The sequence below is a fragment of the Strix uralensis genome, chromosome 3, assembly GCF_047716275.1.
Source record: "Strix uralensis isolate ZFMK-TIS-50842 chromosome 3, bStrUra1, whole genome shotgun sequence".
Classification (NCBI taxonomy): Eukaryota; Metazoa; Chordata; class Aves; order Strigiformes; family Strigidae; genus Strix; species Strix uralensis.
The window spans coordinates 41,956,647-41,981,746 of record NC_133974.1 but is presented as its reverse complement, the minus strand read 5'-3'; the positions used below and the strand labels follow the sequence as shown (position 1 = coordinate 41,981,746).

At 42.5% G+C, this 25,100-nt stretch overlaps 1 protein-coding gene across 5 annotated transcripts in view; it reads right to left on the bottom strand.

Annotated features, from left to right (window-relative positions):
* The window catches only part of ANKRD6 (ankyrin repeat domain 6), a 114,962-nt gene that overhangs the window by 15,755 nt on the left and 74,107 nt on the right, over window positions 1-25,100 (bottom strand). For 3 of the 5 annotated variants that reach the window (XM_074862069.1, XM_074862070.1, XM_074862073.1), the window contains exons 1-4: window positions 11,544-11,599; window positions 8,807-9,146; window positions 3,229-3,327; window positions 2,567-2,665 (exon numbers count right to left, since the gene is read on the bottom strand). In XM_074862069.1, coding sequence (XP_074718170.1) covers window positions 2,567-2,665; window positions 3,229-3,327; window positions 8,807-9,100 — 492 coding nt within the window. In that variant the 5' untranslated portion in view covers window positions 9,101-9,146; window positions 11,544-11,599. Of the gene's footprint in view, window positions 1-2,566; window positions 2,666-3,228; window positions 3,328-8,806; window positions 9,147-11,543; window positions 11,643-22,098; window positions 22,356-25,100 lie in introns of those variants that run through there. The other 2 variants (XM_074862071.1, XM_074862072.1) reach the window with 1 other exon arrangement.

Below are 25,100 nucleotides of genomic sequence, written 5' to 3'. Positions count from 1 at the left end.
GAAAAAAAGGGGAAAGGGGGGGAAGTGATAGAGCGACTTGGTGGGTACCTGGCATTTAGCCAAGGTCAAACCCCAAGTTTCTGCCTCCTGTTTGAGTTCTGTTATTCCCTCTTCTGACCCCTTTGCTGAAGGACCCGCTTCTTCCTCTTCTTTCTTGTCCCTTTTTTTCCTCAACAGGGCAAAGAGGGGAAAGAAAATAAGACAGGAAAACAAAACAACCCTTGTTGGTAAAACAACAGCAGTTTTAATATAAGCAAAGTGAAGCAAAGGTCCGCGCACAGAAGCAAAAAAAAGAAAACAGATTTATTCTCTACTTCCCATGAACAGGCGATGTCGGGCCTTCTCAGAAGCAGGGCTCCAATACGCGTAGTGGTTGCCTCGGAGGACCAAGGGTGACCCCACCCCCTTCCTCCTTTCTCCCAGCTTTATACTGAGCAGACGTCATATGGTATGGAATATCCCTTTGGTCAGTTCGGGTCAGCTGTCCTGGTTGTGTCCCCTCCCAAGATCTTGCCCACCCCGTCCCACTGTGGGGGGGGGAAATGTCAGAAAGAGCCTTGGTGCTGTGTAAGCACTACTCAGCAGTAGCCACAACACCAGTGTGCTATCAACACCCTGCCAGCTCCCAACATAAAACACAGCACCATGAGGGCTGCTACAGGGGAAAACCAATTCTGGCTCAGCCAGACCCGGTACAGAAGTGCATCCGTACAAGCGTTCCCCAAGCAGTCCCAGGGGGTATTAACCAGGAGTTACAGAAAATATAGAGTCAAATCCCTCCCATCTTTTGCTGCTTATCAGGGTTTCACAAATCTAGCAGCCTGTATCTGTCCCATCCAGCCAGAATCACACAATGCCCACGTGTAAGTCAACAGCCCATAGGGTGCTCCTGCACATGGCACTCAGCTTTGGCTGCCAGAAAAGCTATCAGAAAGATTATGCCTTGTTGTCAGTAACATAAAAAGTTCAGAGACCAGAGAAACCATTTTGGGATTAAGTAGACTTAAGTTCTTCATTTTTCTTAAAATCAGAATGGGTAAAAGCACGTGCATGTATGCAAGCATGCACAATTCCCGCATTTTTCAGCAGGTCCTGAGAAATGATCCTGCCCATTAAAGAACACCCAAACAGTGAAATACAAAGGGAGAGGATTGTGCAGGTTAAGACATCAAAGACCAGCACAGGAGCTGCTCACGTAGTATTAAAGTCTGCCAGTTGTATTTCAGACATCAACCCTGCTGAGCTATTCTGTGCACACACTTTCCAAGAGAGGTTGTGTCCAGTTGACATACGCTAAATCTTCTAATACCCTGAGGCATCCAAGCATGCAGGATAACCAGACTTGCATCTTGAGAGCACATCTTTGTACAGAAGTATATGTATGTACACAGACAAGCATATCCAGGGATAGGAGTACATTAGTTTACAAGACTATGAAGTCAAGCATGGGAAGTTGTCTAAAGTACCTTTGAATGAATCTAGGTGAACATTACAGGAAAAATAATTACAGAAAATAAAAATTGGAAGTTGGAACAATATAAAAGAAAGAATGCACGTAAAATAATATCAAAGATGATGTAATTACAGACCAAAAAGTGATGATTGTATAAACATATGTATATATATACACACACACACACGCATGTGCACATATAGAAACACTATGCCTAGGCAACGTGCCTTTTTACTCAAAATCTTAAGACTTTGGCCAGCTGTCTCCTGTCTTCCCTTTCTTTGCCAGCCCATTTCAGTTGTCATTTACAGAGACATGTTTACCAAAAAATGCCCAGACATCCCATAAAGCCATCCTAAAGCCTCCTTGCCTGTGATGAAGGACGCGGTGCCAACTGCGCGACCTGACCAACCCATCAGCACAGTGGTCCAAACCCTGACTCCGCTCACACCATAGGCTGCTACCACCATTTCCTAGACTATTCCATTAACTTTTGAATTAGTGAACTGAAAAGAAGTCTCCCACAGGTATTACAATTAGAGTGGAACTAAAACCCCTTGCTTTGTTATTCTTTCCTCTAAACTGCTCTCAAGGTATTCTAAATACCAAAAGAAATATAATCCAGGTTCATTACAAGATTTTGGTAAAAGCCTACACTAATATATTAGGAAGGGCTCTCTAACAAAAGATATTTTTTTTCCCTCTGTGGCTTAAATTCCTTTCGCTGTTTAATTTCTGAAAAGAAAAATATGCATTTTGAATGCCATTTTCTTATTAATACAATTCATTTTCATTTTAAATCACACCAATCACAATGAATCTGCTTGGTATAAATTAGAGCACCGTGGAGATTTCCACAGGAACTGCAGTGTTCCTCAGCTGTAATTAATGTATCATTCAACGTGCTGTTGAGTTCCTCCTGCGTCAGCTGTCAAAATATGAATTTCCTAATGCCTGTGGAGGAACCATTCAGGCGTAATAAATGCAAAAAAAGAAGAAAAAAAATCCCACTAGGAGCTGGTCCTCCACCCACTGAGAAATGCCATGGCCAGAAATCTCCCATGCTGAGAATCAGCCACCTTACACCAGAACTGAAAGCTGCATGGGTCTCACCTTGTTCTTGGCAAGAACGTTGGCTCCTGCTTTAACGAGCACTTTGGCAGACTGACTGAACCCATGCCAACAAGCTTCATGAAGAGCAGTGTTCCCATCCTGAAGAGCACACACACAAGAGAAGGTTAGTGCACTGTGTCCACATGCACAGTAACGTTACATTTGGAACGCAGCAGCCGCGCACCCCACCTGCTCACTTAAAAAAATAAAACATTTTCCTCTCCTACTAGCTTAGTTTCTATTTTGTTTTTAGAAGAGGGTAAAAAATATTGTTATTCCTTTTGTTTGGAACTTGGAATTAGTTATATTTACTCCCAAACTAAATTTACAACCTGGGATTCTCAGTTTCTGGGATAAGCAAGAGAAACTGTGCAGTGTGTTTTGCATACGTCATAGTATGGTTGTAAATTTCTTTAATTCCTTCCTTAATGAGCTGAGAACAGACTCTTAAACCAAAAACTACTAGCCTGATATATAAAAATATCTAAATCAATAATTTATATTAAAGAGATGGTACAGCTTTTTTCCAGTGTAATCGTTCCACTTACTTTCAAAGCACCAGATACTTACTCAGTAGTGTAAACCATAACTTTCTCTCTGAGACCTTAATATTACAAGCTGGCAAGGCTGCCATCCCACAGGGCTTTACTTTTGCCTGTTACCTTGTCTTGTCTGTCCAAAGCACACCCCTCTTGAATCAGAGTTGCTATAACATCAGTGTTCCCTACGACAGCAGCCCGGTGCAATGCTGTCTGATCACCCTGCAAAAAATAGCAGATTTGTAATCGGTACCATTGCCACCTCATTTTGACTCAATGCAAATGCATACAACACACACAGGCACTGCATCTTCAACACATATACTGTTTAAATTCAAGATGCCTCTAAAAACAGTCCCCGTAAACAACTATCATTAAAGTTTCCAAGATTAATGAAGTTATTGAAGGTATCAGAGAGCTACAAACCAACTGTTCACAGAAGTTTGCAAGTCATCACAATCCTATGTACAGTGCTGAAGCGTTCTAAAAATATGGTAGCATTAGAAGGCAGTGAATCTAACACATTTGGCACTATGTGTCTAATAATCAGCAGTATCTGTAGGGAACTAAAGGGAATTACAGGCTGTTGCAATTCATCATAATGATCCTCCAGTACTTACACTAACTGGATGAGGCTCTCCTGTTTTGGCTCTGATTGCTCCATCAGACCTGCTTAGGGTAAGGAGCCTGAGATGAGATCAGTCTCTTCAGCACCTCTGATGAATTTACCGATTAGTGCTAAGAGTGGAGGCAATTTTATGATGAGGACAACAACTGCAAGACCATCAACTTCTTTCATTCAAGCAACTGAGCAATCTTGAGGTCCAAACAACTTTCATTTTGTATTGACCTGCCACGTAGCAGCAAGAAGCAAGTTTCTTACATCAGTTCATTTCCTTTATGGCCAAGTTTCCAAAAGAAATGATGCTGATGAGATCATCTTGTCTGATTGCCCATCTATCTGCCCTCTTACAACTGTTGAACTCATTTGCTGAGCTAGAGGGCCCAAGATTAATTTTCTACAAGCCTTCCAGAAACTGAAGACTAGGGAGTTGCAAACTACCGGCCCTGCCCATCAGGGGTTATCTATATATTTTTATGTGCATGTTGGTGAGACCGTGATAAAAGAGAGGGAATAGGAGAATTTATGCAGCAGCATGTAGGGATGTAAGACACTGACTGATGGGAAAATGAGCTGCAGTAGCTCCACTGCTGCCACAACAACTGGTCTTGGCTTTCCTTTGAAGTCGTTTTGAACCTGCAATGCTGAAGCACTGCCTGAGTCCAGGCACAAAGACTAGCTTCAAAGCTGCACACAGCCTTTTCTGGGGATGAATATACAGAGTGGAAACCCAATCCACCTCTTCTTGTCTAGATAACAGTCACCAAAAACACACACAGGGCAGAGATATGCAGTGTAGCCTGAGGAAAAAAAAATCTTCCAATAAGCTAGCCCTAAATAGATAGAAAATTTTTCTGCTACAAATCTTTATCAGATAATACCACATGGTATTAATTACTAAAACTAGAGGAATTTCTGTATTTTCTGTCCTGCAGTCTACAAGTCTTTAGGTAACTGGATAATTTGAATAATTTGCTGTCAAAGGCAATTAGCAGCTGACTTAAAAATTGCTCTTGGTGGGGTTCTTTTGTACTAATGACAACCAAAATAGTTATTAATCCATAAGGGAAAAATGAGCATTGTCAACTACAACCTTTCAGTAGCCCTTGTAATGCCAACTCCCACCACCAGTAAATTATTAAATTGGCTTACAAATTTGATTTGGCTTATGAAGTTGATTTTTAAAAATGGTGTTGAAGGCTTTTTAAAAATTTTGCTATCTATGTTTTGTCTCTAGAGGTTACATACTCTTACTTTCGTTCTCTTCCCTATTACAACTGGGTATGTTTTTTAAGAGATCTTGAAATAAGACAGTAATGGTTCCATGAACTGGGACTTTCAGAAAAACACAAAGTATTAGAAAACTGACAGCACTACAAGTTCTCTGAACCTATCTATTTGTTCCAAATTTACAGATAACCAAGATGTTACGGAAAATGTTCAAATTATACCATTTCACAAGTGTCAGTTTTCAGTAACTATTACTACACAGAAATCTGCTCACTAACAAGCCAGGGAAGAACTTAACACCCTTTTCTGATAACACATGGTACTGATCACTGGCACAGCTACTGCTACTGCAGCAATGGGTGATGTGGACAGCGCGAAGGTCATTTTATCTGACCACCGTGAAATGGAAAGTAATCTGTCAACCTATCCCTGCCAACTGGTATTGCTGCACCAGCAGAACTACAGAAGGTAATAAAGACTAAAACAAGATGACATCTGCCATTGCAATGGATGGAGCTTGAACAATGAATGGTTGGTTCCTACTTCTTTACAGTCTGGAAAACTGATTGTGGAAAAGACAAAATTGGGGCCAGGAATAGATTGTATTGGATTTAGTTTGTAATTGAGGATCTTCTCGCTGGGGCAGTTTAAATCAAGGCTGTTCTTGTTAGCCAAACCTCATCACAGTAATTGCAGTGAGGTGAAAGGCCATTCAGCTTTTGGGGGTTTGTCGATATGACAGCCACTTCTAATGGCATCTCAGTTAAATTAAAAACAAACACATATTTGGAAAGTGGGAATCACACCTCACTGCTGCAGGAGCAAGCCTCCCTTGGGGACCCGAGCTCATGTGGCGGGGGGCCATTCACCAGGGCTGCAGAAGGGTATTGGGACAGCTTCAGCCATGCCTGGGCTTTGTCCCATACTATATTCTGGTCCCCAAAATGGAAGCCCAGGTAGGCGAAGGGACACAAGTCCCACGGATGGCAGGCTCAGGTGCCTCCTGCCTAAGGTGTGGGCTTTGGTGTTGACATCTTCCCTACACAAGCATGGGGAGAGCCAAGCATCTAAGAGTAAGGTCCAACCAGCACCCTGACCAGGTAAATAAATACCTCATCCATGTAACAGGGAGTGTCAATGATATCTCAAACACCACCTCACCTGGACTGAGACACCTCCCAGTGAAGAGATAGCAGGCATCAATGTGCCGGTGAAGGTCCCTACCACTCCCAGGTCCCTCAGCCAGCAGGGCAGGACCTGGTCAACTGTCCCCTCGGACCTCAGCACACATATTAACCTTAAACTGCTTCACGTGCTGCGGAAGCTGAATCACCAGATTGCGATGGCCTCTGCGTGTGAGTCACTGAGCGACCCAGCCACAGATGTCCTAGCCCACCTATAAATAACACTGCCCGCACCGCTGCGTTTCTAAGCTGTCTTGCCTCCCCATCAACAGAGAAGCAAAGCCCTATCCTGCCTCCTATGGAGTCAGAGAAAACAGATGAGTTGTTATATATTTTTCACCGTGTGAATTTTCAGAAAGTGTAATCACTGACTCCTGTATCTTTTTATTAATTGCTAAAATAACTGTCTCTGAAGACACTCATCAGAGTTCTGCCTTTAGCAAGGCATTAGAGGGGCTGTTCCAGAGGCTCAGAGAGCAATTACACTGGTAAATGTGTATTAACTGCCCAGACTATTATGTTGGGCACAATTTATGATCCTATTTGTAAGTGATTTATGTCTTAGGAACAGACCGCAGATCAGTGGCAATGAAGAGAGATAACTCCAGTGCGGTGTCACGCAAATGTGACCTTGATAGAAACAACAGTGTCTGCCTAAATGCAGATGTGGGCCAGAAGCCAAAAAGACACTTAGATGCTTAAGTGAGGCTCAGTAGAAATAAGGCACTTAAGCCTACACTGGTGCATCTTAAATCCTCTTCCTCAGCTGCTGCCTAGCCCTGAAAGCAACTCAACTCAGGCGTTTCCACTCCAACACCCCAGACATCTTGGCTTGCACACTGCCACAAGGCACCGCAGTCATGGTGGCACCAAGGAGGTTGTCCCATAGCCCAGCCCACGCCTTGCCACAGCCCCTAACGCAGCCGTGTCCCCTTCTCTCTCTCACCCTGTGAGCACCCTCATTGCATGCTTGCTGAAAGAAGCTCCATGCAAGTTGGAGCTACGCCCACAGCCCTTTGAAAGGAGGCCAGTGAAGGAGGTGGCCACTGGCTCTTCCGCAGCAGCCCACAGGTAATAATACTTGCTCAGTTTGTCTTGCCGTAAGAGTACTGCTGTGTTGAAAGTGCTCCACTTTTAGTAAAAATCTTAGTATTCACTGGGCTAGAGAGAATGAGACACTGGGAGACTGGGATAGGAGTTTGCATTCCCTGGTGCAGAGGATGCAGGACTGCACATCCTGAGAGCTCTACCTGTAACAGGGCTATTGCACAGCAAGGCCCAGCACCAGCAGGTACATTTTTCTTTACAGAGAGCTTAGACACCTGCTTTTAGGAGAGGGTTACAGGCTGGGAGTCCTGAAGAAAGGCAGATACCTAAATGTTGACCTTCTCCATGGATTTTAGCATTACCCTTTCCTTTAACACTTCTGTGTTGGCTGGACCGGCGGTACTTGCTCAGTGTCCTGGTGTTTGTAAATACCTCCCCGAGTTTCCTTATTTGCTGACTAACTTAAAGCCATGGATGCAACCACTGGGACCAGGCACCTAGGAACTGGATAGGCATCTATTTTACATTTGAAGTTCACCCCAAGGGAAAGGAAACAACACAAGCAACTTACAAAAGGGTTTCAGGTAGATATTAGTACTTCTGCAAGCTCTCCTGGGTTATTGGAGTCTCTATTATAAACTACTGCCCAAATTTAACGAGATTTACACTAGTTTGTAATACATACTACTTTTTCCTTTCTCTGATTTAAAAAAAATACTATAACCACCATATTTTGTTTTCCTGTACACTCCTATTCTCCAGAGCATCCATCAGTTGTACAATCTCTTTTAAACCCCCTCTCCAGTGTCACACTTTGCCTCCTCACTGTCTTTCCATGTTTGCAGAAATCACCAAACAGTCTTGCTACAGGAGAATTCACCAAAATATCCAGCAAAAACTCATGCCTTCAATCTCTCATACAAAGTTCTGGACAGCACTTGCAAAGTCTTATACTATGAAATCAAACCACTAAGTTCACGGTAGAAAGTTCAAAATATTTTAAAGTTAAAATAGCGTTAAACACTCGCAGGAGTATACAAGCATACATGGATATCCTGAAGCAGCTGTACACACAGGCAAATTGATGTGCCCCGGTGTTTCTCAGTGTCACTGTGCTGCTCTCCTCCTTTGCTAAGAAAGGCCGTCATCATGATACACAGTAAGAACAACTTCACTCTGAATGATAGATGATGATGCATGACCAGCAGAAGTGATCAAGGCATGAAAAAATAATCATGAACGAAACAAATTACAGCTTAAATGAGACTGAAATGGCAGTACAGGAATAAGCCACTTTGCATATTTACATTCAGCTAGAAATGATTATGAACCCTGGGTGATTGTTCCATTTGAAATTTGCTTCTTAAACTGGAGCTTCCAGAAGGGAAGTTTCGGGGCCTCAGGCCTTTGTTTTAAATCAACTTGTTTTCCCAGTTAGATTTTCAGAGAGCGCATCCAGGGCAGGAAAGTTGATGCAGAGCACCCAGCGCAAAGCCTGCCATGCAGTCATGCACTGCAGAAGAGCTCGGTCATGCCAGACCGCCAGGCCAAGGTTTTGCAGCATGCAGCTGTGGGAGACGTCAAGCTCAAGGCAGGGTTGATGCACAAGATTTCTAACCTCCTTCTCTCTTTCTGATCTTCTAGGTTCCTTCCTAGCCTTTCTCTTCTGGTTTCTCTTATCTTTTTCATCCTTGATTTCCTTCACCGGGACAACTTTCTCCTTGACTATTTCTGAGGTGTGTGCTGTATGGATACTCATTGACCATTCAGAGATGGCATTGGGATCCCAGTAAGAGTTTTCAGTATTGGCAGGGAGAAGGAAAGAGTTAGCTCCTGGGGTGGCGTACTCTACAGAGCTGGACTCCACCAGTTGAAATTCATAATAATCCCACTCCAGGCCACTGGAGGTCATTCTTCAACTAATTCTTACAGCTCTTACTGTGTTTTAAAGAATATATCTGCAGAACATGAAGTGAGTGTTTTAATCTCTCCACAACATTTAGCAACTTTTAAATTTCTGCTCAGCATGTGGCAGATGAAAAGTTAGTCTTGCATTTTTGTTCATTAGCTAAAGAGAGTAAACTCCAAAATAAAATGTGTTTAGGTTTCTCTTGTTACTTAGAAAAATAAAATATAGGTGGTCTTTTTAGAATCTAAAGATTTTTTTGTGTTATCACAACAATGCCACAAACAAAAATCAACTAAGTTATTTACTTTTCAATTAAATATGATACTCCCCACTCTCACGAGTGATTTAATCTCTGAACCTAAATCTGTATTCCTGAAAAACAGAAATGAAACGTACAGATGTTAATCAACACTGGAAACTAAGATGCCTTCAGTGCCAAATAAGTACACAGTAAAAGTGACCAAAGGCATAATCAATAGATTGCAACTAAAATAGAATATGAACATATTCTGTGGTGCATAAATAAAGTGTAAAACTGAATTACACAAGGAGAAAGCATAAGTAGAGAACCTTCTTTGAAGACCTATGTAAAAGGAAAGCAGAAATATTTTAGTTAATACCCTTCACAAACAAAAATCTTCACTTGGGAGTTTTAGCCTTCCTCCTCCTCTGAGACACACCCTCTGAGACTCAAGCAACTCCTGAGGCTCTCCTCAACCCCAACCAAATTACTAGTACTAAATACAGAGCTAAAATCAAAATACATTTTAAAGAAACAGTATCTGTGAATCAAGCATGCATCTATTCTGCTCACATTAGTCACCACATCTAGAAGCAGTATCCAGTTGTCATGAACAAAGACCCTGGGAAGCTTGCAAGACAAGCAGACTAGGTCTTCTACAAGCTGAATATTGCTACAGTGCAAGGCTCTTCACTAAACTGAAATGATGCTAAACACCAATCTACTGTTTTTCCATTATGCCTATCATGTTTACATATAAACAGCCTAGATTTTATTCCTAAAGGATTAAAAAAACCCCATACTTACTCAAAAAACAGTTTTCACAGAAACTCAATTTGATCAAATCAGTGGAAACTCTCTCATTCTTAGAGCAGCAACTTGCTTTTCTCAGGAAAAGTGATTGTACTTGTAAAGTACCTGCACTTTTGTCTTAAATACCTGATGAATCATTTTTGCTGGGAGAAGCTGAAAAACATACTCAGGATACATCTGAATAAACTGATACTCCCATTACACTTGCAAATCTGCTCCATTTCACAGATGGGCATAGGGAAAGAATAAAGAGTGCAGGAAGCAAAGTTTCTTCCTAGAAAAACAAGTTTCCCAGTAGAAAGCTGGCTGCACCAGTACCCCAGTCCTAAGCTTGTCAGACAGACTGCTCACGTCTCACAGGAAAGCAGCTACTCATGCAGAGAAGGAAACCAGTTTTCCAATTTCTATAGATATTTAAGACTCTCTAGTTGCAAACAAATGCCTAAGGGCATTTCAAAAGGCACCCAGACATTTCCAGTGTCTTTTTAATACACATACAGGTGCCTCTACTAACCACCTTTGGACTTCTAGGTCCTTTGAGCAATCTTCACCTTCTTTATTACAGGGGGAATAAAACCAACCCTTCCTCAAACTTGTTCCAGTGTGCTATCAGAAGTTAGCAACGGCATCTGAAGAAGTCATGGTTATTCAACTGCTGTTGCACATTTCAGCCTACACCTTCGTTCATCAGAGTGAGGTAACTAAAACTATGTTACCAGTCACTCCAATGTGCCTTAAAGCCTGTCCAAGATTAGAACTATTCTCATGGAAAACTGAGAAATTCCAATAACATATTTTACCGATTGAAAACAAACTACCGTTTGCTAAATTCAATGCTGGTTTCATTGTGCTGATGCTTCAGCACACAACAGCCTCACAGATGCGACCACCCCGGCACCAAGTGCAGCTGCCAGCAGGACAATTTCCCTGCGACGCCACACAGTGCTCCGGGCAGCTGCTCAATACCCGATACGCTGCAACATGTATCTGCACAAAAAGAATCTCCCATTTCAGGCAAACATCACATCAAATTGTGTCCCCTACCTGACATCCTCCAGGGGGTTTCCACAGGGTACAATGAACTCTTATTTCATTTCTACACCAAGTGGCAGACAACAACCTTCACTGCTACTCACACCCGCCCGGCGCAACCAGAGCTCTTATAAAGCTCTGCAGCTTGAGCAAGAGGACCAAGCCATTTGTTGAAAACCACATCATTTTACATTGTCTCCCATGCAGTTTTGTAACGTCCAATTAGAGGTTACCTCTCCAAATTAGAAAAGAGACAGATTTTGCTTTCATTTAATCCCACTTCAAAGAAGCAAAGGTCTACTGTTATTTGCAAATTACCTTTTCCCCTCCACCCCAAGCAAGATGGCTGCATCTACTTACATCATCCTGAATATCCAGGTCACAACCTGCCTTCAACAAAACCTGGACAACGTGGAGATGACCCTTGTGGGCAGCAAGATGCAGGGGGGTCCGGCCATGCTATGAATGAGAAGAAAATAATAATATTTTAAGATTAATTTTTATGCATGGTAATTGACCAGAATTTTATCTGATTTTCCTCATTCTTCTGTTTATACCTCACTCTCTGAAACCTGCAATAGCAGCAAGTGACATATATTAGTGTACCAAAGGTTCTACCTTAGTTTTATGTATGCTGAAAACTCCTCCTCCCCCTTTTGCAACATTTCAGTTTATCCTGATGATAGTCTATAAAAGGAATATTACATTCACATAAGGACACTTCCTTACAAATTTGGATCCAGCTTTGTGTCCATGCCTAAAGAGAATTCATGACCCTTGGGTTTCTGTCCCTCTGGAGCGCAGAACTGTCAACCCCTTTCAACTTCACTCTGCACAACAAAGTTGCAATAGCAGGCTAATTCATATATTGTAATAGATACCATATTTGCAATAGAAATAAGAATTACTGGACTGTCCTGTATGACAGGCAGTCTTCTTAAAAGGAAGGCTTGTAGTCACTCCAAGTGACAACCAACCGCATTTTGCCAAAGATCCGTCAGGTTTTTTTAGACAATACTTACTTCTAAACATTACCAAGCTCTAACCCACATGAGAGAAAAGAGCATAAAATAGTCACGAGAAATTCAATCTATAGTGTAATCAAGGATGGTTCCCTAATAAACAGAAGGACAGAAAAGCTTTAATTAATGAGATGGATACATGACATATGGTTTTAGGAGAAAAAAGAACAAAGACTGAAATTTGACAGTAAAATCAATTTTCTAAAAAAAAGCATTGTCCCAACAAATTGGTTCCAAAAATCTACATGAAATGACAAGAGGAAAACAATAGTTACTTGTAACTGAGCCCCACTTTATCATCCTTTGAAAGAATTTAAAATTAAACATTTCAGAAAAAGGGGAACAGACTGCTTCTTCTAAAAGAGGCATAAGAATCGATTGTGAAAAAAGACTCAGAGGGAAGAGATTGTCTGGACACAGAGGAGAGCTACAACAAGCGATTACCTAAACATTTAACCCCTACAACCTGAAAAAGAAAACTCATAGGGGAGAATCAAGAATTAACTCTTGCTCTAGGAAGTGTGTGTGTTTGTGTATATATACACATCTATATACATACATTTTTATATATACATAAAATCTGAAAGCATCAACATGAAAAGTGAATGAAACACCTTAAGAACCATCAAGCAGCAACACTCCAAAACTGTTAATTGCAAATTTTATTTAATCACAATTAAGAAAACAGGATTCCAGCCATTGCTAAAATCACAGAGTATCTTCACAAAGAAGTCCATTTTCTCCACTAGGCATTTTATGGGATAAATAAGTTACATTATTCTTCACCTGTACCTATTAAATATCTATTTCTTCATTACCACTGCTATTGTCTATTTTTCCACCCAATGATTTACCCTGCAAAGGAAGATAAATGGCCCTACAGAAGGAGCAAACACCTCAAGAGCTGACTACTAGTGGCCTGAAGTAAGCAGAAGGCAACCATGAGCTCTCTGAGGTTTTAAGCAACTTCTCCATCAGGAAAGCTACTTCAAGTAAATAATAAACCAAGCTCAAGACAGGATTGCTTTCACACAGCAAACCCCATACCCACATAGCTGGTAGAGCCTTGGGAATTCAGCCTCTTCAGAGCAAAAAGGAAAACAAGTGTTGAAATACACAACAGCTGGGGACAAAATGTCTATGTCATTATGGACTAGTTGTGCTGTGCTTCAAAAACATTAAACGCTGATTAATTGTCCTACATTATCTACCTGAAGGGCCAGACCTAAGGGAAAAGTCCTCATGTGCTCTGCCATGCGGGTCTCTCAAAACCCAGACGTTGCCTCCCATTAGTGGCAGCAGCTCATTCCCACTTGGGAAACCTCCCACTCCTGCCGTGGGAAGGGGTGGGAAGGGCTCGCTTTCGGCTGCCACCACTGCCCCTGGGGGCCATCCAGTCTGCTGCCTGGGCGCTTCTTGCTTGACCTGGCCGCAGGTCCCTAAATGCCTGCCCCTACAGCGAAGGGCACCGAGCTGCACTGAGCATGCTTCCTTCTCCAGCAGCCTGGAGAAGAGCCAGGGCTATGCTGCTGTTCCAGGTAACTCAATAGCAGGAGGCATAAAAGTCTCCAGGCAACACGAGGGGGGAAAAAAAAAAAATAAATAAAAAGAAGTCAGATTGACAAATCATTCCCAGCTATGAACAATATGTTTGGATTACGAGTATGTGCTCCAGCATGTTCAGGTTTATGGGTTCTGACTTTCTACATTACTTAATGGCAATAAGTACATCACCTAATCCAGGCATCTCATTTCCCAGCAGGTTACTAATATATCATGAAAACAATTTATTGCAATCTGTGCATGGAGCAGAAAAAGTCTCAAACAAACCCAACTTGAGGCCAGGTCATGCACTTTAAAAGGAAAACACCATCAACTACATGACTATATCCCAGCAGGGAAACTTTCTGATAAGATAACCATCTCTAACCATTGAAAAAATGCTGATGTGCAGCCAAAGGTACTGTGTTAAAAGTAAACCATGAAAGCAGAGTATGAGTTTATTTCAATACGAGGGACATGTTTTCCTCACCCAACACACCTTCCCAGGCAATTGTCACACAGAGAGTGCCTGTTGACAGGGCACAAGCACAAGAAAAGGTTGCAAAACCACAGAAGATAGAGATCATAGGACTTTCACCTGACCATTCAATGCCTTAAGGCACATTAAAATAAAGCTGCCCCGGGGGAACAGGCTTATCTGGAGGAAGCTGCCCTCGCCCCAGGGAACACCAAGTTCTCCTGTCACTAGGACCAATCTGTTCCCCGTTCTCCATAGCTGGGCAGCCTCCCCGTGCTCATGGCCAGCCACAGGAGATGGATGCTGGAGGAGGAGAGGGCACTCGCTGGAAGAGGCCACCGCGGGGCCAGGGAGAGCTTCAAGGAAGGGTTGCCTGGCTGATCCCAGCACTCAGCGAACAGAGATTCACATTAACCATGCATTTCCCATACTATCATCCCCAAGTGTTCAAAAACTTCAGCCAGGTCCCCAAAACTCAGATTTTTGTTTAAAAAAAAAAATTGTGTTACTGAAATGGAAGACTAGAAGATTGTTTTTATTCCAGAAATTTTGTGTGTTTCAAGATTTTCTATCCAAAAAAATAGGTTCAGAGGCATCCCACCTACTGGAAACCGCTAGAGAAAGATCTACAGAGACCAGAGCTGCTGCATACATGCAGTCCTTGAGCTATTCCCATCATAAAGGAACACTATAAATGAAAACTATGACCCTACCTAGGATGGGAGAGTGGGAAGGAGGATCAATTCCAGCACATTACACTGATTAAGAGGCTCAGGCTTTTGGAAAGGCACTGATCATCTCAAGATTAATTGTATCCCTGCAAGAACTGGCAATGCCAGATTTTCTTTTTCTTCCCAGTAACATCAAAATGAGAGCAGAGACAGGAGATACAGCTGGACAGCATTCCAGTGTGGGCAATGCACTCACTAGAAAAACACTTCCACCCACGTTCCCAACACAAACATATGCATATACACACAGGTATGTATGTACATATGTGTGCACACACCAATCCAGAACAAACTGTGAGAGAGAGACAAGGTGATTTGGGTGCCCCTCTCATGCTGTGATGACAAACTTGGAGCACAGCAAGCTTTGGAGAGAAACGTTCAGTGGTTCCATCCCACAGCAGGAAGCCCCAACAGCAACAGTCAGAGCTGCTCTCACCTTCATGTCTGTAAGTCAAATCAACAGCCCACAAAGTTTTTCTCTCACAGCAATGCATCCTACCCAAAATATCTAGGGGGAAAAGAGATGAATGCAGACAGACAAATTTCCCTCTGCATGTCTTGTCCATAAAGACATTTCGCACTCACCACTGCAGCACCAAAAAGAGGACTTATCTGAATACACACATGGGTCCTCGTGGGAAAGGAAACAGACAAACAAGAGTGTCTCCTAGATGCTCACTGCAAGGAGACAACACTAAACCCAGGGACTGCTTAACATACAGATTACTGATTTAAAAGCTTGTGAGCATTTCCAAATATGAACTGTAATGGTTTGGGGTTTATTACAGAAATACAAATGAGGGACTGCTACAACTTGGGATTAATGAACCGATAAAGCAGTCATTCATATAAAAAATATGCAATTTGGACTTCTATTCAAATGTAAATAATTGCTTCAGCAGGCAACAAATCATACAAATCCTCCCGTGTCATGGGCTTATTGACAAAATAAATGGAACCTATTGCACTAAGGCTGCAACTTCCAACAACCGTGACACGCTGCTATAGCTATGGGGCATATCGGGTTGCAGCCAAGCACAGTAAACAGCCACATGAATTTCAGCAGTAAAATGCAAGGGTAGGGTTTTTGTTTGTATTTAATCTGTATTCAAACTTCCAGACATTGAGAGGCAGCAGTCGATACATACCATTTAGAAGCAAAATTTTCTTAGAGCAGCTGCCAATGTATGCACTCCACAACCAAATCTGTACATGGGGCCTTAGCACCAGCATTTATTTATGCAAGATACTTTTACGCAAGTACATTCAGTTATCCATCTTACCCTGCTCTTGTGCTGCACAAGGACGGTTATTTATTCATCCATTCTGCACTTACACAAAAACATGCCTATCCACATTTTATTAGAAAGCTTGAAAACAAAAACCAAGTCTTGTCACATTGTTCACACTGATGATTTGTTAGACTGTTCTCCATGAATAACCTGCTTGCTCATCAGCAGAAAGCTTCTCATTGACCTCAACAGGCATTCAGCAAGTCCCTAAATGTTTGCTAGTCTCATTTATTTTTATTTATTGTTTAAAGCAGACACAAGTAGTTTTTCAAACTGAAGGAGCACAAAAATGTGAAAACACCAAAATATATTTATTTTTTTTGTTTGTCTTAACTTAAAAAAGAAGAAAAGAAGATATTGTTTCAAAGAACTCAATGTGCTCTAAAGTTGAAATCCTGATGACAAGGCTACAAGTACCCCAGCATTACAAAAGTTTTGCCGTATGGCAGATTCAAAACACAACTAGTTCAAAAATTAAATCAAACAAACACACACAATTACCAAATCAAAATAGAAGCACTCTCTTTTGCATTACTATGTTTTTTTTTCCAAATGATCATCCCTTCTCTGCAGAATTCAATTTTATAACTATGATCTTAATGCTACACCCTGCAGAAAAGCTATATTCTGCTTCCCTTTGAAAAAATATTCATAAAACCCATGGCGCTATACAAATTACATTAAAACTGCCTGTTTAACAGAGAAGCAGCACACTCCTGTGTGCGTGCTTGCTTTTCTTAGCCCAATTAATTCTAGCTATTGAATACTACATCCTGTGCTGCAACACCCCCGTGAAACCCAACACCCAGTAACACTTTGTTTTGGTGAGGTGTAGTGCAGAGGTTCAGACCTGGAAATTTCATCTCCAGGCATGGAGCAAGCCCACGTTAAGGGCTGCCGTTCCCCCAGAAGTGCCTTGTTTCAGCCAGGCATCCTTGGGATACAGCTGAAGTTGATGCCTGGGAGGTGAAATCCCATTTCTCTCCATCCTCCGGTGTACTGGATCTGGCTGAGCCGGAATTGGTTTTCCCCTGTAGCAGCCCTCATGGTGCTGTGTTTTATGCTGGGAGCTGGCAGGGTGTTGATAGCACACTGGTGTTGTGGCTACTGCTGAGTAGTGCTTACACAGCACCAAGGCTCTTTCTGACATTTCCCCCCCCACAGTGGGACGGGGTGGGCAAGATCTTGGGAGGGGACACAACCAGGACAGCTGACCCGAACTGACCAAAGGGATATTCCAGACCATATGACGTCTGCTCAGTATAAAGCTGGGAGAAAGGAGGAAGGGGGTGGGGTCACCCTTGGTCCTCCGAGGCAACCACTACGTGTATTGGAGCCCTGCTTCTGAGAAGGCCCGACATCGCCTGTTCATGGGAAATAGAGAATAAATCTGTTTTCTCTTTTTTTGCTTCCGTGCGCGGACCTTTGCTTTGCTTTGCTTATATTAAAACTGCTGTTGTTTTACCCACAAGGGTTGTTTTCTTCCCTATCTTATTTTCTTTCCCCTTTTTGCCCTGTTGAGAAAAAAGTGGGAAGGGGGGGAAGTGATAGAGCGACTTGGTGGGTACCTGGCATTTAGCCAAGGTCAAACCACCACATCCAGGCACCGTTCTGGAGACATCTTTGAGAGAAGAGCTGACCTGATCTGAGACGTCACTATCACCACTCTGCTGTGCCACTCCTACTGGTCCACAGACCTCTCCCTAACCTATCTCAACTCACAAAATCAAAAGAAAAATAACCCAGGAAAACAACATCCTGGGAGGACAGCAAAGCAGAGCAGCTCAGCAGAAGTCCCAGAGCTTTCATGTCGAAGATGCAGCTGTCAATAACTTTACTGGAAGAAAGCTCTACTAACAAAAGGACTGAAAGAAGGGACCAGCTTTCTTGCTTGGAAGAAAAGACTTAATTATACCAGGCTCAGTTCTTAATTTTCCAGCTTTTGCAGCCTATTCACCAAAATACTTTATAAAGGCACCTGCTTGTTGGATCAGCCAATTTGTACAATCAGTTGTTTGGGGTATTTTTTGCCCTTTTCATAAAGAAAACCGCTATAAATTTCATGTCTGTGAAGAATGTCAGACAAAAAGGCATAAAGATGGAAATTATCTTTTTGTCCTACCAGGCAGAGCAGCAACAGAGCACTCTGGTCAAGAAGGTGGCCTCTGAGAAGAGCAGAGCCATGAAGCCTCTGCTGAGCACCAGCCCATGTCTTGGCCAGGCCCCCGCACGATTGGCAGCAGAGATGTCAGCACCAGGATGAGTGCTCGATGCATGGGCAACACAGTGCCACCAGCCCTCTCCCACCCTGGGCCCCCCGATGTCAGATCGTCAACAGCAGTGTGACCTAGTGGCCATCAGTTCTTCTTTACATATTTTAAAAGGCCCCAAATCTGGAATGAGCCCCAGCATCCCTTGCTGGAGTCGGGAGAGGTGCATACTTCCATATTGACTTCCCCTGCACAGATGCCTTGCTAGTTAACGCTGATCAAAACGAAACAAGTGCCTCCCCAAGGAAACGCTGAAGTGAGCACCTGGACACACAGATTCTCCATTGAATTTTGTTTCTCTCGTATACTACTTCTTCTGAAATCATCTATCAGAGGTGACAGAAATTAAAACACTATTTTGCAACTGAATTGTTGTTTACTGAAGCAGCAACTGACCACATCATATGACCTTCCATATATACGATAAAAACAGAAATGGATGAGCTTGCCAGCTATCCAGCATTTAATAGTACTTGGTTTGTTACAGAAAATATCCTTCATTTTTCTTAAGCTATGCTCAATATGCTATTGCAATAATAAAGCTATGCTCTATGTTTGAATAAAAAACTCTCTAGCATTTAGCTCTAGATCCTGGTCACTTCAAGGTGTGGTTCTGCATGGTGTTTTCCACAAGAATTGGTCTGCGCTTACAGATGCATATCAGAAATACATTTAAAGCCTAAAGTGATGTGGGAACTTTTTCTCTCCCTCCAAAGAGCTTTGTCTCTGCATGTCTTCTTCCAATAAAATTCTGATAGAATTCAGCAGGAAATTTTGGCTGACAAGTATAAACCCCCCCTTTTTTTTTATTTTGAAGCAAATCCCTAGAATTTAAAATTAATTTGACAGAACAAACTGAAAACTATGAATAAAAGCAGAAGACATACAGGTAAAAGAGAACTAAGGCATGCAGGTGAATAAATTTATTTTTATGCTTCATTTTGCAACAATTTTTATTGTGGGGAGGGGAGAGGGCTCAGGATTTTAATTTATCTGAAAGCTTGATCAATAGTTCTCCACTACAACAAGCATGCCATCTAATTTCCGTCCTAAAATTAACAACCCCTATCCTGAAAGTAGTTCTTATTTTGTGCCTGTTCTGTTTACTGAAAGACTGCACAAGAACCTGGCTCTCTGATGGCTAAAAAACCCCTTCAAATTTCCAGTTTAAATACACTTGAGGCTAATTTATACACGCTTGCTCCTGTGACAACCTTGTCCTTGACTTTAAATGTCTCTTTCTCCTTCCAGCCTTTGTGTGTCACCAGATTAGCAAGCCAAGCTCTTCCAGGGTATGTTTATACAGCCTTTCACAGGCAAATATGCACATGTTCTCCCTATGCAGCTAGCTGGCTGGGTGAGAGCCAGATGCAAACTGAATGCTGTATAGACCTGGACAGGACATTATTGAGCCTGAACTGATGGGCTTTGATGAGGGCAGAAGCTTGGTCTCACGCCTCTTGGTTCAACTGAGCTCACCTCTATCTGGCTCACAGCACAGGAGTAAGTGCCTGTGTGCCTCCAAAATACCCCACACACGTAGCCTCTGTTGCTCATCTGAGAGCCTCTCCACTCCTCTGTGCATCCCTCTACAGTCTTGCTGATCTGACTTCAGCTCTTCTGAGCTGGGCTCGTCACTGGACTACCCAAGTACCTCATCTGCACTGTCTGTGGACATGCCAGGATGCATCCAGAATGACTAGAGGGACAGCTTTTGTCACCACCCACCAACACCCTGGGCCCCATGGGGGTGACCAACCCACAACCTCTAGGAAAGAATAGCTACAATCCTGCAGTACCAGGTCAGCTACAGGGATGGCCTCAGAGCTCACCAGCAAGCATGGCTTTCCAAAAGAAACACCAACACTCTGCACCTGGGCATAGTTTTGCCACCAAATTAGCTTTGCTTTGATTTTTCCACAGAAAGGTTGAACAACAAAGCAAGAAACAGGAAGCCACTTATATCGTATAGGAAAGAAAAACTTGTCAACTCTAGCAAATCTGCATTTTATCAAATTAACATGATTTTGTGTTTGAAAGTCAGATCTACACAATTTGCTTCCTATTGTAATTAACAGAAGGCATTGATAATTGCATAATAAACAACCTTAACAATAAGAAAGTGTCAATTTTGTATTGGAATTGTGGATTATGGCAACCAATTCCATGAAACAGTTAAATCAGTGGCATGATTATTCTGGCAACCATTACAAACGCCACTGCATTTTATGTTCAAATATTGTGGAAGCTGGATTTGAAATTACATTAATGCACAAATTTATACAAAGCACGGAATCCTTTCAATTGTTTGTGTATTTTCAGTAGGTCCCTCAGCAGTCTCAAAGGTCATGATCTTAAAACCACAACCACAAAAAACCCGAGCTACCATTCAGATATCTGTAAGTCGGTATTTTCTGATCTGTTACTGACTACCCTTAATAGCTGTTCTTCTGCTACAGAGCTGCTTGGACAACAGAACCAAACAGGCATCTTTATGGGACCATTCATGTTTATTACATCTGTGCTTTGTATCTACCAACAAGAGGCCACTTAATTTTGGCAAACAAAACTTACAAACACCGGTTGTCCTTGGATCACTCCAGCTTTCAAAATAAATACTATCTACAACTCAAACAGTGCAAAGGGATTGAAAACAACTGTCACTGACAGATAAAAAGAGGAAAGGACAGATTACTTATCAAAGGTACTCACATTTGCTTTCTATCTGTAAATATTAGCTCCCATACATATGTTATGTTCAAAACCAATATGGGAATACAAATAAAACAGATCCAATGGAGAATAATAGTTCATCAAAACAGGACATCCCAAATTTTATGTTACAGCTCTAAAGATCTGATTTACCTAATTCTTTTTAAGGGTTTTTGCTGGTCAAACCTTCTCTGCAACAGCCAATTCTATCTCATCTTTTACATGCTAGTATCTTTTATAACATGTTGAGAGTTAGGAATAGGTGAATATCAGTTTGAACTCTCTTAATATCTAAGCAGAAATCCTTTGATGCTGACCTTATCTCGAAGGTACGGGGAACACAGTTTGCAACCCCCAAGTTTGGAACTGACTGGGGACTACACAGCACGAATCAACGAAGATACTGGGTATAAGTGAGGCTGCTGTACCAAGAGACTTCAGTGGCACGAAATGCTTTCTGCGTACCTTTACCCTACCGCAACAGGTGGCTTTCCCCCATCCCCTCACCCAGAAAGATGGGCACTCTGAACTGCCTTCCCTGGACAGGGATGAATCACTCCATTCATCAGTCCACACAGTGTTCAAAAGTCAATGCACGCTTTGAAAAATGTCACTGCCCCTCCACCGACACACTACATTTCTAAGGACTTGGTGTTCACTACAGCTGTGGCCACTGGGAAGTGTAGAAACACAAGACATGCACTATATTGTAAATTCACATGAGCTATTAAATACAAACTTTAAGGAAATCTAAACACTAACCTCAGGCACATTCAGAATGGTAAAGCTACGAGGGCATTTTCACAGACAATGGTCTAGGAGTTATGTTAGTTCCCAGGGATTTCGCAAAGCGTTTTTCTCTTGTTACCTTGGTAACCGCTACCTTGGCACCCTTGTTGATAAGCTGCACCACATTCTCCACTTGGCCTTTGTAGGCAGCTACGAGTAGGCGTTCTGAAAGCACGGCGACCACATCCTGCTGGCTCATGAATTAGGAGAGAAAGGTTTTCAGGTTTCTTCAGTCCAAAAACAAAGGCTTGAGGTCGGTTCAAACAGCATGCAGGCAGGCGAGGAAGGACCCCAGCTCCCTGGACGGTGACGTTATTGCTATACCATCCTCTGGACCTGTGGATCAGAAAACAGCACTGCCGTCAGCAAGGTTTCAGAGGCGGAAGCACTGCAGCAGCTCCTCCCCGAGTGTTCGTCTTATCATCACTTTGGGAGGGGGTCACAAAAAACCCTCGGAGCCTCCTGAAGACATTGCATTTCTGTTGCAATGCAGAGGGATGTAGACAGGAGCTTACTTTCAGTGTGCCCTCATTCCCCTAGTTTGGGACAAAAATCCGTAAACTTTCTGAGAGCTTAACTCTCTTTTGGCCTAACCTGTATTTGTGTGGCTCCCTTTCATTCTCTCCTTCCCCCCGGGTTTCCCAGACTTTAATTAGTCAAGGATGGGTTAACTACCTCCACTGCTAATAGTAGCTCAGCTTGTGTTGGCCAAGGGAACAAGAATAGGTTATAGTTACTGGCTGCTGATATAAATATACAAACCTCTGCCCTGGAAGGACTGAGTGCAATCAGCAATTAAAGGCAGCTGACTGTTCCCTCACAAGTATAAAATGCTTCACAGCCTCCCCAAACGATCCCAAGGACATCTTTGGGAGGGATCACAACCTGCTACTGGGAAACACTCATCTTTGCTGTCAGCGAGAAATGATGTTCCTCCTGCTATGCTGTGTGACATCACGCCCCACTGACCCCAGAAACAATTCAGATTTAGCACTCATCATGCAAACTTGTGAGCATGTTCTTCTTCTCGGGTTCCACTGACCCATCCAATGAGCCATTGGAGCTCAAAAGAGATTTCTGACATAATTCCAGAAAATGTATCTGCAGATCCCTTTGAGCTGTAGGATCCAGAACCTGCCCAGTTTGGGAGGATTTCAGCTTTACCTGTACTTTTCACACTTTGGTATTTAATTGTTTCAGTACAGGAAATACACCTTCAAGATAGCCAGTGTGTATACAGAAGATTTCTCTTTCTCTTGAAATATCACTGCACTGCTCCTTATCAGCTACCAGTATTATAGGCTTTGCACAGTCTAAGTATAATTGGTACAGGAACTAGATGATGTTGGAGATTGATAGTGGAATACAATGTCTTTCACCCTTATGTTATCCATTTGAATCCATCTCAAAACAGCAATAACTAAAAGCTATTACTGCTTAATGCCTTTGCTGCCTCCCTAAATTGATTTGTTTTTCTCAGTTTAGCTGATAGTACAAAACCCTCCCCATCATAATCCCACCACTCAGAGTACCGACATTTTTGCCAGCAGCTTCAGCAGGGAGACCATCGCCAGAACAGCTGAAAGATTTAATTTCCATCCTCATACCAGTAAAACTCTCCCAGCAACAAGGAGAAAATGCATGGGTGGTTGCGGCACATGAACTCCCCGTCTTCTTAATACTGGGGGCAAGACCTTGTAATGAACATCACTCCAATGCTGTAATATCATATCCACCAGCACACCTCTGCAACAAAAAGATGCTGTAGCCTTGTTTAACTGAATGGTTAATAGGGTATTGTGATCCTCTGTGACACCAAAGTAGTATCCAAAGCTCTTGGACCCCACAGGATCACTGATCTACACTAAACATTTTTGATCACAAGCTCAGGTATATTAAAACCATGTTGGTTAATTTGTAGTAGTAGAAGATACTTGCAGAATTTAATTTGCATTCCTATGGTAATTTGTATTAATGAAACTTAAAACACTTTATGAGCAGTAATTCTTGTAATACCCTTTGAGGTGAGTATTATGCTCAAGGATATATCACGCATTTTAGAAAAGGACTCTAAAGCACAGGAAAGTTCCTGGGTTCTCCAAGGTTAATAGAAAAGTTATGTCAAAGCCAGGAAATAACTCCAGATAAATGACTTTTGATTTCTAAGTATAACCTAAGCAATACTATTGCCGGGTAAAAGATTCAGGTTAGCTTTTTTTTACCATCTTCTTGCTTTCTAGGTGTGAACATGTTTGGAGCAACATGGAAATAGCTGCACATTTATTCAGAGAAACAAGACAAAAACTTTCTGGGTCTCAAAAGCAGCACAAGAATGGACATCAGAGAAGTGGTGCTGCACCCTGTGCTGCTGGACCAGTCTCACCCACACCCTCAGTGTGACAGACACAGTTTGGACGCGCCAGCAACACAGAAAAGATGGAAGCAAGAAGAAAAAACCCAGTTCCTTCACCAGCATTGTACACACCATACCCTGTCCCTCCAGCACAGTGATGTGCCCAGTATAGTACAAACCACATTAAAAAGCCAAGAAATACAGATGGCCTACACTTAATAATTTGATCTGCAAAAAGCCACCCAAGTCTTGATCTCACCTCCCTGAGTATTTGCTTTCCAGTGACATGTTACCGAAGCAAGCTGAACCCCCTGAGCCCAGCTGCCCCGCTCCCAGTGCCTCCCTGACCCTCCCATCACATCCCAAAGCAGCACCTCCATAACCCAGGAGCGCTTCCCACTCCTTCCCTCCGTAACCAGCACACAGTGCAGGGCAAGCCTTACAACAGGGATCTTTCTCCATGAGCCTTTCAGGCAGTGGGGTGGTTTGCTTCTGTGCCAGCCTGTGCAGCGATGGCTTCCAGATGAACTGTACGATTGCTTGTTTGTCCCCATCCTTACACCTAACCTGGCTGCCTGTACTTTGGATGGAGTCATGAACAATACCCTGACAATTATGTGCATCTTAAAACATCTGTGGTCAGACCCTGCTTGGTTTTCTTATATCTTAAATTAAAAAAAAAAAAAAAAAAAAAGCTGTAACGTCATTGTCACTGAGAGATTTCCATA